General features: G+C 28.7%; 1 protein-coding gene across 1 annotated transcript; it reads left to right on the top strand.

The window, feature by feature from the left end:
* Positions 1-5,987: 5,987 nt before the first annotated feature.
* Positions 5,988-12,096, top strand: LOC113375963 (F-box only protein 9). Its single transcript, XM_026615900.1, has 8 exons — positions 5,988-6,128; positions 6,197-6,409; positions 7,555-7,708; positions 8,408-8,597; positions 11,157-11,240; positions 11,327-11,512; positions 11,583-11,838; positions 11,905-12,096. Exons 1-8 carry the CDS (start codon positions 6,126-6,128, stop codon positions 12,094-12,096), a joined length of 1,278 nt encoding a protein of 425 aa, XP_026471685.1. The 5' UTR covers positions 5,988-6,125.
* Positions 12,097-14,154: the final 2,058 nt, after the last annotated feature.

Genomic DNA, 14,154 nt, shown 5'->3' with positions numbered 1-14,154 from the left:
ATAGTTTGTCTAGACTTTTAGACGAGATTGATTTGAATCTCTTAACACACGTTTTTGCTTATTTTTAAGTGCTGCATTTTTTCGCAATAAATAGCCTCTTCTTTTAAGATAGGGAGAACTAAAAAACCAATTATTATGAATTCGTTGCATTAAGTTACGTAACTGTTGCGGGTTGTGACGACCTTTTGTTTCAAATGGTTTTTCATTATCATAATGAAATTCATCTTTATTATCATCAATCTTCAAGGGAAGAAAAAATAAATATTTTTCTTCTCCTGAATTGTCATCGATGAAATCTCTTTTTACAAAGTCGGTTTTATTGCAGATGCCTTGTATGTTCTTCAAATAAAGCGTGCAAAGAAAGCTGAAAGAATAAGATAATTGCAAGGGTATAATAATGCGTATATCAATTTAATCATATGAATAATATTTTAGATTTATTAATTACTATTTATTAATTTATAGTTAATACGTAAAGTATTAAATAAAATAGAATTATATACTATTGACATTATTAATATTGTAAATTTTCTTTTCGAGCACAATCAATAGCATTTATCCAAATAACTGACAAACAAATATAAGAAAATAGTAAATCATTTTATAAAATTTTACTTATGAGGGTATGCGCTTCCTACAATACAAAATAAAATAATATACAAAAATAATCTATATCAAAGTCAGAAGTTAAAGAAAACACCGAATCGATTTCGGAAACCTAAATATTGTATCGAAGAGATTCTGAATTATAGTTTTATATCGAATTTGGAAGAAAAAGCTTGATAAATCCAATTGGAACAAATTAAAACAAAATCTTAAAGTTCAACTACAAATAAGTAGTATTATATACTAGTAATATGCTGTCTGACTATTAAAATAAAGTTATTTCATATCCCTGTGAAAAAGCACATTATAAATTAAGGTATCAAATTGGTACATAATATAAAAATTGGTGTATCATACAAAATACATTTGATGTTTATTTGCAAATCTGGAAATAATGCTTATAGATGGAAAATTAATAACAAGGCAAAGAACTGTTATTGTTAGACAGACGGTAAAATGATTCTCAATTTAGTCAACCGTCCGAAACTCTCGCTTAACGTACGATCCAAGCTTATTTTTTTTTATTAAATTGAAGTATTTATTCATTTCTCGTAGGGTCACTTTATAGGCATACTTTTTGTGTGTGTGAGTGTGCGCGGATTCACTTTTTCGTTGACGATTTCGAGAATATGTATCAACCTATTTGAATGATTGAAAAACATTTGATTCCTATTGATAAGGAGACGTGCTGATTAGTTTTTGGCAAACGCAGATCCAGCCGTTACAGAGATACGGAGCAAAGAGTGCAGAAAATAGAAATCGAGTTTTTGAGAGAACGGAGCATCCGATTTGAATGATCTATAAAACATTCAATTCGGGTAGACGTAGTGATTAGTTTTTGGAAAAGTCAAAATGGCAGGTCCAGCCATTTTGGAGGTACTGAGCTAAATGTGCAAAAAATTGCAGTTTTTGAGAAAACTAAGCATCCGATTTGAATAATTCAAAAAACTTTATGTTTGTTTTGACATAATAATTGGTTTTGAACAATTTTTTTTTTAGATTTTAATTTTGGTTCTGGCTAAAGTTCTGAAGATCACCTAAATAAATAATTAATTTTATCTTTATTTAAATTTAAATAAATAATTTTAACTTTGTAATTCAGTTTATATAATTCTTATAAATATTAGACAATGTTACAGTATTTATAATAATATATTCGAAAACATTTAATATTCCTCGAACATTTCGTTTCAGTTCGGGAAATTCCAGCAATTTGTTCGATGCCATATAACATTAGTTTTTGTTATACCTCAGAAAGAAAGAAAGATACGTATGAAAGTATATAGATGAAAATGCGATGTCTAGCTAATTATTGCTTTCTAAATTTGTTCTGTTACGCAAATATTGATGGAGTTATAATTGTTTGAAGAGTGGACGGCAGTGCAACGTGCAACCAGAGATGAGCAGAGACTATTTCAAGCCTTTTTTTTTAACCCTTTGCCGGTTCAAAATAATAGGAGTTACAGTAAAATTTATCATATCTGCTCCATTTCCATAACCCCAACAACCACCAACCACGCATGTCTTCAACAATCAGAGTTCATCAAATGCGAAATCTTTGCAACAAAAACAAAAGTTACAGTTCATCGGAATAAATAAGAAATAACAATTTATCGGAATGAATAAGCCATTCTCCAAGTACTGACTCCCCATTTTCCGTTTCAACTAAATCAGCTCCCAATTTTTCGTCAAAAATACCCAATTTTTCGTCAAAAATGTTCAATCATTAATTTAATCTTTCGCAGGTTTGCTCTTACGAGATTGAACGCCAGACAATTTCTATTTCGATTCCACATTAACATCAAACGAAAAGAAAATTGAATAAGTAGATTAAGCAATAAGCAAAACAATAAATGATTAATTTTCAGAGTTATTAATCGGTTAGAGTTATTAATTACAAATTTCATTTCCAAAGCTCGTTTTTGCGCTCCCTAAGGCGTGCGCCCTCATCTTTCGCATGTATTGCATTCAAGGTAGGACCGGCCCTGGGTGGCGGCATAGATAAACTAGTGGTATATGGCATCGTGCCTTAACGCAAATTGCTGGAACTTACCGTGCCGTAACAAAATGGTCGAGGAATATTAAATGTTTTCAAATAGATTATTATAAATATTGTAACATTGTCTAATATTTATAAGAATTATATATACTGAATTGCAAAGTTGAAATTATTTGTTTAAAGTGTATTAGAGCTTTAATCAGAATTACAATTAAAATTGATATACAGAAAAATAAAAAAATTGAAACAAAATTTTTTTAACAATAGCAATTATTTTCTTAAAACAAGCAGAAAGTTCTTTGAATCATTCAAATCGGACGCATAGTTCTCTAAGAATCTGATATTTTTGCACATTTAGCTCTGTATGTCCGCTGAGCCTGCCTTTGCCAAAAACTAATCACCACTTTTCCCCGTCATTACGAATCGAATGTTTTTTGGATCATTCAAATCGGATGCTCCGTTCGCTCAAAAACTTGATTTTCTGCACTCTATGCTCTGTATCTCCATAACGGTTGGACCTGCCTTTTCTAAAACTAATCAGCACATCTTCCTATCAATAGGAATCGAATGTTTTTTAAACCATTCAAATCAGTTGATCCGTGCGCCCGAAAACGTGGACGAAAAAATGCGGACATACAAAACACACACACATACATTTTTTCTGAGGTATGGCAAAATGTTCAGAAACCTTCAAAACTTTTTCACTTCTGAACTTAAAGGTGAGATTAGCCTATTTCCAAAATTTCATGCAAATCGGAACACAGTAAAAAAATTTCAGAGGTGCATAACCTCTCTCTCCATTTACTGCACTATAGTATAAAGATATAACTAGCTGTAAGTGGAATTCTGTCTTAAGGCAATTAAGGCATCGTGCCTTAAGGCAAATTGCTGGAACTTCCCGTACCAAATTTTTTTTTTAAAAACGATTAAGATTTTTGAAAAAAATTTACTTTGAAAAAATAAGATTTTTGAGAAACTATATATTGGACAAAAAATTACTTTTTTTTGAAAAAAAAAAAAATTTTTTTTTTTTTTTTTTTAAAAAAATGTTTTATTTTATTTTGACATATTTTGGAAGATCTAAACTTTTTTTCAGAGCAATCGTACTGCTTTAACTGCATAAAGACGAAATATCAAAGCCCGTAAGCGCCGCGTCGCCGTCTAACGCGTAAACATTGGTACGGAACCCATAGAAATGTAAAAAAAAATTATACTTATTGTTAAAATCTCTATAAAATATTTGATAATTTGATGTGCATATGTCTAATGATCATTTTTGACCGCCAAATGGCATTTTTTTTTACTTTTTTCATCAGATCTCCGAAACCGTTAGACCTGCCTTCATGAAAATTTGATCAATTCTTTATCTTGTCAATACAAGTAAAATGTTTTTTGAAATATTCAAATCGGACGCTCCGTTCTCTTAAAAACTGAGTTGCCGTTTTCGACACTTTTTGCCCCGTATCTTTGGAACGGCTAGACCTGCTTTCGCCAAAATCTAATCAGCACGTCTCCTTATTAATACGAATCGAATGTTTTTTGAATTATTCAAATCGGTTGATCCGTGTTCCCGAAATCGTCGACGAAAATTTGTATCCGCACATACATACACACACGCACATACATACATACATACATACATACATACATACATACATACATACACACACACACACACACACACACACACACATACATCCATTTTTTCTAAGGTATGCCAAAATGTTCAGAAACCTCTGAAACGTAAAGATATATAAACATTTTCATTTTCGATTTTTTTGCGATTACTATAACTTGCCCTACGGGAAGTTAATAAAAGTGAAACAAAAGCTAAACTGCAAATATCATCAGAGAGACCACTGAGGCTAATTAAACCGATGCCGTACACCGCTGTGATATACCTTGACATATGTACCCTAGACAATATTAGAATTTAATGTATTCATGATGTGTACATAAACATATTGTATGAGTTGAAAGAGTCGATAATAAAGCTTTCATTAATATCTAGTTACTAGTGTCGTTGATATATATCTTATGCGAAAGGAACTTATAAGCTGTTGAACAAAAACCGTGTTATAGAAGTACCGTGTTATCGCAGGACTGCCGCCATTGCAGTTCCGCGTAGTATTGAAACCACGTTTCCAAAGTTTCGCGTTGTCGGAGGGTTGACTGTATTTTAAAATCATCTTTCAAACTCCTAACTTAGAAAACTCAAATTTATATTATTTTTTCACTGTCACTTACTTAAAAAAATACTTTGCTAACTAATCCATATTATTCTTTGAATGATCTTTTATTTTAATTTTTAAATTTTAATAAGTTTTTACTTATATATATATATATATATATATATATATATATATATTCCCTAAAACGTAATATTACTTGATTGTAACCTAAAACAAAGTTTGCATCTTATAGTAGCCACTGCATAAAAATATGATATTCAATAAACTCACCATATTACTAAGAACGACATTTTCGATAGCTGAATATGATCTTGAGTAGTATCGGCTTTTATATAATATTATTTATTACTTTACTTCTAATTAGAATATGCATTGCTAAAAATATAAATTTGTATAAAACTTTGAGTTGTTCTTTTGTTTTGCAGAATACGCACAAATGTAAATAACTAATATATGAGCTTAAAAAGTATGGTAACATTCAAAATATTATGTTGGTAACAGCGAACACTTTTATATGTGATAAAATATATAATCTAATTGTAATTTCCTATTAAAATCTCATCTTCATGTTGATTTATATATAAATATTATTTAAATATATCTGATATGTTATACCTTACATTATAAGCAATATGTTTCAAATGTTGACAAGCATGTTCTCACATTTATAATTTTACAAGTATTTTTATATTCATTTATAGTATTATAACCGTTTTATATTTAAGAAAAGTGTTTCTTAGCTTGTGTTTTGCTTGAATTGAATTGAGTGAATTATTTGTGTACAAATATACATATACTCGAAAACATTTTATAATTCGTATATTTATCACCGTATGAAAAACCATATACATTATATATATATATATATATATATATATATATTTATTTATTTATTTATTTATTGATTTATTAATTTATATATAATATGACAGATTTTGTTTGATGTCGATAAAAAGTATTAATATTGATTACTATAATTGATTTTGTAGCATTGATATTTGCGTTGAGTAAAATAACTCAGAAACGATATTATTAAATAGCATTGAAATAAAATTTTAACTCTACTGTTGAACTTGTTAAATAAGTAGCAAAAGTATGTCGTAGAGTGTATTTGTCAGGTTTGCCTACCCTGATCACAGATAAAATATACGTACGTTGACAAATTGACATATTGTTCATAACCTGTCAATGAAGTATAATAATAGTAATAGTAGTAAGAGAAAGTAGGTTTCAATGATAGTGTTAAACCTGCAAATTACTAGTGATTTTAAATATAATATTAAAGGTTAACTTTGCTTTTTACCCGCAAAAACGGAGCAAATAACATTATGGTGCGTTTTGTTATTGTCCACAACTTTGTCATTTTTACATATATATTTTGTTTATTTCTACTTCTCAGTTACAAGGAGGTACTGCAGATTGTGAAGAAAATGAAACTGACGACGATTCTGAGTCTAATTCTAAATTATCCATGATCTCGGTTCAGGATGCTCTGTCGGCTTTTCGCACAGAATGGCAACGTGAATTAAAAGTACCTGATCAAGCACCAAAATCGTCTTTGCTAAATATTAACAGAAACCAAAGTTTGGCTCAAGAAGATGCTGAAGAATGTGTGGGTATTTTATTATTTTAACACTAAACATATTTAATTTAATACTATGGTCTATACTCAATGAATATATGTATGCGACATATAGGTAACCCCCGCATAACACTTCTATAACACAGATTTGGTCTAACACGGTTTAAGAATTGTGATCATCCTCTTCATAACACGGTACTTTCGGCTTTGCATAACACGGTTTAATAATTGAGGAAAGTTTAAATAAAATAAAAAATATAGTAAAACCTATGAAAAGCAAACTTTATTTAATCTAAAATTAGTAAAATCCCCATATAATAGCTCAATTAATGTGATGAAACTAGTGCAAAAGATAACTAATTTGATATATATTATTAGAGCGCGTACGTTCTATCAAACAAAAATCTAGGATTTTTAATAATTCTTATGCAATTCTTTAAATAAAATGAGCATAAAAGTTTATTAAAGATCACTTTACATGTGTTAAATATATAAATATCATTTTGCTAAAAGCAAGTAATTGCAAATATAATTTTTTTTGCAATAAATAATGCACAGTTGTGGTAGTAGTAGAGAAAACTGCTCAGAGGATGAGGTTATCTTGCAAAAAAAAATCATCTTGGATAGCACTAACTTGTTAATTATGGCGAAAAAAATCATATAATTCAAGTAATGTAAATGAATAAATGTAACAATATTTATTATAAAATCATGATATGTAGCATGTTTTTTTGAATTCTTGGAACGTAACCCCTCTTTTTGTACTACCCTTATAATACGGATTCGCATAACACGCTAGGTTTCTACGTAACTACCGTGTATGGGGGTTACCTGTATAAGTAAATCATTATCATGAAAGTTATATATCAATGTCAAATGTATAAACGTCACAATACTTTATGCTTGTTATGAAATATACTCTTGTGCTACATCAATCTATTATTTTCCCCAATTTAGTGTGCATATTGAAACCATAATTTTTAAATAATATTAATTTGTTGGTTTAGATTTTTATTTTCTTGCTTATTGCATATTTTTATATTAATATAATATTCATAATATGTATTAATAATTAAATTATTTATTATATTATTTATGATTTACACAAGGATAAAAATATGTTTGATATTATCTATAAGTTATGAAATAATGTTGAACTATTATTATTCATATAGGCTAAGAAGCTGTTTTGTAAAGGAATTGAATATGAACAAAGTGGAAATATGTATGAAGCGATTCAATATTATCGCAAAGCTGTTCAAATTGTTCCTGACATAGAATTTCGTATATATCGGAATATGTCCAAGGGAATATACAAAGATAAAAAAAGTAACTACCTTTTTATCATGATTTGAATACTATATATTTTTATTTATTCATTTATTTATTTATTTATTTATTTTACGCCTAAATCAATAATACAATATAATTACATTTTAAAGTGTACAAATTATAAACTAAAGATATATAAGAAAATTAGAGTATTAAGAGTTCATAGATAGCTTTGTATATATACATACCATATTTATATATTACTTTGTATATATACATTACGGTGGTCCTTAATATAGACATTTTCGAATTTCCTTACTCCCAAGGGCTCAAATGGTTCCAAATTGATAAAAACAATTCTCTGAAAGTTTTAGCTCTCAATATTAACTTTTAGATAGTGCGCAATTCAATCAAACTTTGTATGGAAATAGCATGTAAAAAATTTTGAAAATTAAAAAAAAAAATTTAGGTATAACTTAGCCTTTGTTGGATTTGTGTCATTTTTTATTGAAAATTCGACGCTCTGTAAAGTTTTTGAAAATTGTTTCATGCTATTTTCATACAAATCTTGGATTAAATTGTGCTCTATCTAAAAGACAATATTAAGAGCTAAAACTTTCAGAGAATTGTTTTTTGTCAATTTGGAACCAGTTGAGCCCTTAAGAGCAAGAAAATTCGAAAATGTCCATATTAAGGACCACCCTAACATACATACTATATTTTGAAGATTTAATATTAAAGTTTTCTTATTGTTAGGCTCTGTGGATGAAGACAAGATATTAGTGAAATATGATGATCTTTTGAATCACATTAAAAGCACAAGAAATCCTTCTGATCCAGTATGTGTATCTTTTAAGGAGCAATCCTCTACTCACATATCACAGTTGCCGATGGAAGTTATTTTATATATATTCAGATGGGTGGTATCCAGTGAATTAGATCTAAGGCATGTTATTATTTTTACGGTAGATGTTTTTTTCTTGATTTCAGTCAGTTACACATTGCGTCAAACAGTTTCAACCGTCACTGTGAGAATGAAAAATATCATTACATATACATAATAAATACATGAAAATGTATTTATTAAATCACAGCTAATATATCTGGAAGGGAGGCAGTGTTGTTTTCTTGTTTTAATGATTTGAAATATAATTTATTGATTAGGTTTGGATAATGACCAAATGCACGCGGATACCAAACATGGAAAACTTTAATTGAGAAATAGTGTAAGGAATAATAAGATTTGTAGAAACAGTAAGTAGCTTAGATAGTGATTGTTATTGCATCAGCAGCATTTCTGAATGTTTACTTGTACTCCTAATAATCTTTATTTTGATCAAAAAAACTGATGTGTTATAATGCATTCTTCACATTAATAGAATGAGTAAAATTTGTATTAGAAACTCTTAAGGGTATAACATATTTTAGTAAATAGACGAAGATACTTATATTTGCACCTTTTTCTTTCATGTATAGTGGAATTCTTATCAAAATTTTCCAGTGATTTCAGCTACAAGTTAGCTCAAAGAACTAAATTGAATCCAAATTCATAAAATGTATTCTTTATGTTAAAATATTGTAAAAATCTGAATTCAAATATATTTTAAGGGTAGTCAGGGTATGAGTAATAATGTCATTATTGAGGTAGCTATTCAATGATATTAAAACTTATCTAGATAATTACTTGTAAATCAGGTACATCTTACTTACACTTTCCTAATAATACACTGACTTCAATTTGAATAACATGAAGCATTAATAATAGCATTAATATTTGAAACTTTGACATAGTGAAACAAAACTGTTTGTCGTATGAAGCTGAGTTATTACTGACTGAACTGAATTAGTATATTGTTGAATTTTATGATGAATTCAACAATAAAGCGTTATTATAAAAACGTTGACTTCATTTTTACTTATTTGTAAGTTGTTTGTTTGATTTTAATACAACATTTGCTGCATCATTCTAATAATGTTAAAAATGCACTATGTAGCACTATGTTAGTTCTTCTATTGAACTGAAGTAAAATGAACATTATTATTTTTCTGTTACTAAATTGTATTTATAATTTTACTATCTGCTATACAATTGATTCTTTCTGTGATTTTTTAATATTAGTCTTTATACTAATTTTCAAACAACTTGAATATGTTTAATTTTTTATTTAAGGAAAGATCTTCATGGTTGAATCCAATCAATTGAATTTGCTGTTCAGAATTGGTGAATGAATTAGTATACCTAACAAGGAGAACCTGCGCATTGCTCGTCTTGGATTTGGATGAAATTTGGCACAAGAGTAGATTTTATGCCCAAACTGACCGTGGTAAAATATTAGAGGCCTATGAAAAGCGGTTTGATTACAAAAATTAATTAAAAATTGCATTTAAGCAGCGCACTCGCAACGCACTGCACACATAGCATGGAGTGTTCTTTCTTATCAGTGAGAGATTGTCCGAGTGGTAATGTCGTTGAATTCTAATTTTTGTGCCTATGGTCGAGAGTTCGAATTCCACTCAAGGTTTCTATTTTTTTTTATTATTTTTATTTCATATTTATAAGTGCATGAGTTAATAATATTAAAATTAATTCAAATTTTAAATTGATTTTATTATTTTCATTAAATTCTATAATAAAGTTTCCTTTAACGTGTATATAAATTTGATGTGATACCAGAAAAATTGATGTAAAACATTATAATTTCATATTAAGAACAACAATAATAACAGTGAAAAAATATAATTTAACCTCTTCTTTTATAATTAAACCGCTTTTCATAGGCCTCTAATATTTTACCACGGTCAGTTTGGGCATAAAATCTACTCTTGTGCCAAATTTCATCAAAATCCCAGACGAGCAATGCGCGGGTTCTCCTTGTAAGTGTTTTGCAAAAACTTCGTGTTGCTTGAAGTATTAATATAAAAAACTAATATTTTTTATAATCATTCTAGAATTATATAGTCGGAGGCATTTTGGAATAATATATTATCAACAGGCCCCATGTTAAAATTGGTTTTAGGCAATGGTTTCTTGGTTTTCAAAACATATTCAATTGGAAAGTGTAGTGTTGGGAAATACCATGTTGTATAATTAAATTAGATACCGATGTCTAATGATCTAAATCATGCGTATATATATTAGTGTGCCTGATCATATATAGCCATTGTATAGATAAATGTGATAGGAATTTATTCTAATTATTTCTTGCATTCATTTGTTTTAATTATTTCTTGTGTTTTATATTACAAAATAGAACTATAACTCTTCTGTCTCATCTCATAATCATATCATGTAGTATTTTTAGAGTTTAATATAATAATAATTTGCTTTTTCTACTATTATTACCAATATAGTTTGATTTTCTCATTACCTCTCTACGGTGTGCATAATTGCATTAAACCTCAAACTAAATAACATAATAATCAATCTGCATTTTACTCTAAAATTCATTCTATTTTCATTTGTTAATAATTTTCTATTTTGTATTTTTTCTTTCTATTGTTATAGATCCTTAGAGCAATGCGCTGCGGTTTGCAGAGGATTTTATGTATTGTGTAGAGATAGTGAAATTTGGAAAACGGCATGTATCAGGTATAGAACAAATGATTTATTAATATAATCGTAATTTAAATATTTGATTTTTAATTTTTTTTGAATATTTCTATGACTTGTTTAAGAACTTGGGGAATAAATTGTGGTGTTTTGAAAAATAGTTCGTATGCTTCATGGCGGCAAATGATTATTGAAAGACCAAGGTTAAGATTCAATGGCTGCTATATAAGTAAAACTACTTATTTTAGATACGGTGAAAATAATTTTCAGGATCAATTTTATAGACCGTGGCATTTAATTCAATACTATAGGTATTTTTGTAAATTGTTTCAAAATTCAAGTTTTTACTAAAATATTAATATTGCATGCAATATTTTGTAGATATTTGCGATTTTTTCCTGGTGGTAATGTTTTAATGCTTACCACTCCTGATGAACCAGTGAATACTGTAGGTTATTTGAAGAATTTTTTCACAAAAAATCATGCAATGATGTCTGGACATTATCGGATTCAACAAGACCATGTCATACTAATAGTGAAAAGAGTTAAACCTTCAGTAAATAAGACAAAGGAAGCAAGCCGTCACAGACGAAGAAAAGACACTGAAATAGACTTTGGAGAACAGACTTTCCAAATAGTATGTTAATTGGTGATTCAAAATTTCATATGAATTTAAAATGCTTATTTACTTGAATCGTTTTAGGAGCTGCAGATAAACAATGCACAAAAAAGGAATTCAATGCAGTTAACTTGGTATGGGTACAAAGTTTATTATAAAAATTATAATGGAACTGAATCGCATAGTACTTTTGAGCTGGTTTCATCGAGATATCCTCCATTTTGGTTTTCTCGTGTTAAAAGTTATCATGCTGAATCTGATAGTCCTTTGTTGTAAATAATATATAATACAATTTATTTATAGACATGGATATATTAATTATGATGCATAAATACATAATAAATTTAGATGGTTTATTTGAGGTTGAAATATGTATTGAATTAAAAAATTTAGTACATATATATTAAGGTTTAAAAATTTGGTCATAACCTGTCTACATGTTACAGTCTGCATCAAGACCAACAGTCAGTCTACATGTTTCAGACTAGTAGCAATTACAATAAGACATGTGATAGTTTACATTACATAATAAATCCTTGGAACTATTATGATAGTGGGTTATATCTAAGGTTTTTATGTCAAAACTGGGAAGGCAACTTGTAGGTCCACTAATTCGGGATGGAGGGTGAGCTTCATGTTAAATAACTTATATATGAATCAAAATAACAATTAAGGATTCTTCGTTTTTTTTTTTTCCTTTTTGGACTTTGTATAAAACTCTGTTTAAGTTTCTTTATAACGGATTTACTTGTTTGTAAAAATTAGCACTTGTGCCAGTCAGTTAAAAAATTCATTTTCATAGTTTTTGATAATATTTATAAAATTGAAAATGAAAATTCAGAATTATTAATGAGAGGCTACTTTAACCCACCTTTGATATTTTGCATTAGCCAATTTTCTCATTCGTGACGAATCTTTAACAGTAACATATATATCGTTGTATATATCATTTTCAGATATTTAATGGGTATTTGTACTTTTGTTATCAAGCAATAGCAAAGATTCAATTTAAACCTGTACTCCTTAAAAACCCAGGACAAAAGATCTAACTGCGGACCAATATAGATTTTAGAAAAACCTGGGGCACAACGTGGAAATCCGGTATAATCCTGACCAAACCGGAACTTATCACCGGTCACCTTAGTTATATCATGATATTAAAAATGTTATACGATTGATTATAGATAAATTTACTTTTCCTTATTTATGAATTTACTGATTTTTAAATTATGCATTAATAATGCAGCTCTTAATGCATTCCTTACAATTAGTATATGGGCAGTATTGAGAAAAACAGAAAAAACTAGTGGTTTGTATTCGGAATTGTCTTGTCTGGCATGTGATATATGGCAATACAAAATTATGTAGACTACTAAATAAAGTAAAATTTATTACATTGACAATTTAGAAAATATACTTAAAACTATTTTGAATTTTTTAATTTCGTGAATTTATTCTTATCAAACTACATTTGACAAAAAAGTTTTATTGCCAAAACCGTATAAGCGCATATTGACCAGCAAATTCCAATTCGGTTTAGTGGTTTATTCAAATATAATGAAGATTTTACTTTTTTCTTTTACTTGAAATTATTAATTTATATTCAATTTTGGTCGTAAGTGATGGATTGTCAGACCTGGTCAAAGATGCCTTTTAGTCCAGTCATTTAAGCTTAAATTAGAAAAGAATCTCGGAATTCGAGATACCCAGCTGTAAGTTTGTAAATAGTTGTATATTGACACCCGAAAGTTGTCTCAAAACCTACATAGGTAGGGCGTCAATACCATATGTATGTTTTGAGACAACTTTAGGGTGTCAATATACAAGTATTTATAGACTTACAGCTGGGTACCTCGAATTACGAGGTGAACTTACTATAATGACTGGACTATTTGCTGTTTCCCTTCGAAAACGAGATAGAAAATTAAGGGTAAAACAAAACGATGATGAATCGTATATAACGAAGTCTTCTCGAAATCCGTAATATGAATAGATGAGACTGATAAATAAAGTATCTATTTCAGCAGCTAAGTATTCAATCACATAATTACATAATAAAATTTAAATCCCGAACTGTGTATTCCAAACGCACCACAAGCATAATTTTCAAATTTCGCGCAATTTAATTTTGCGCTTAACAAGTCTCAATATTAATCTTTGGAAACTGATAGCATGTTTGTCTATGGAAGGACCCGGCATTCTCTTGATACAAATCTCCAAATTATAATAATTAAAGACAAAATATGCTAAAAATCATGAATTATGTCGAAGCAGCAATTGTCCTAACATGATGGAGACGATATTAGAGCAATATGAAAATATAATAAAAAATAT

This window comes from Ctenocephalides felis, unplaced genomic scaffold, assembly GCF_003426905.1.
Source record: "Ctenocephalides felis isolate EL2017-DRISC unplaced genomic scaffold, ASM342690v1 CF-g0.4_SCAFFOLD_01886, whole genome shotgun sequence".
Taxonomy (NCBI): domain Eukaryota; kingdom Metazoa; phylum Arthropoda; class Insecta; order Siphonaptera; family Pulicidae; genus Ctenocephalides; species Ctenocephalides felis.
The sequence above is the reverse complement of the archived record's forward strand: the minus strand, read 5'-3'. Positions and strand labels throughout refer to the sequence as shown.

Bases quoted from the DNA above. Each gene is read 5' to 3' on its own strand.
- LOC113375963 (XM_026615900.1), top strand. The intron at 8,598-11,156 runs GCATGTTATTAT...CTATTGTTATAG, and splicing joins TCCAGTGAATTAGATCTAAG to ATCCTTAGAGCAATGCGCTG. The intron at 11,241-11,326 runs GTATAGAACAAA...GACTTGTTTAAG, and splicing joins TGGAAAACGGCATGTATCAG to AACTTGGGGAATAAATTGTG.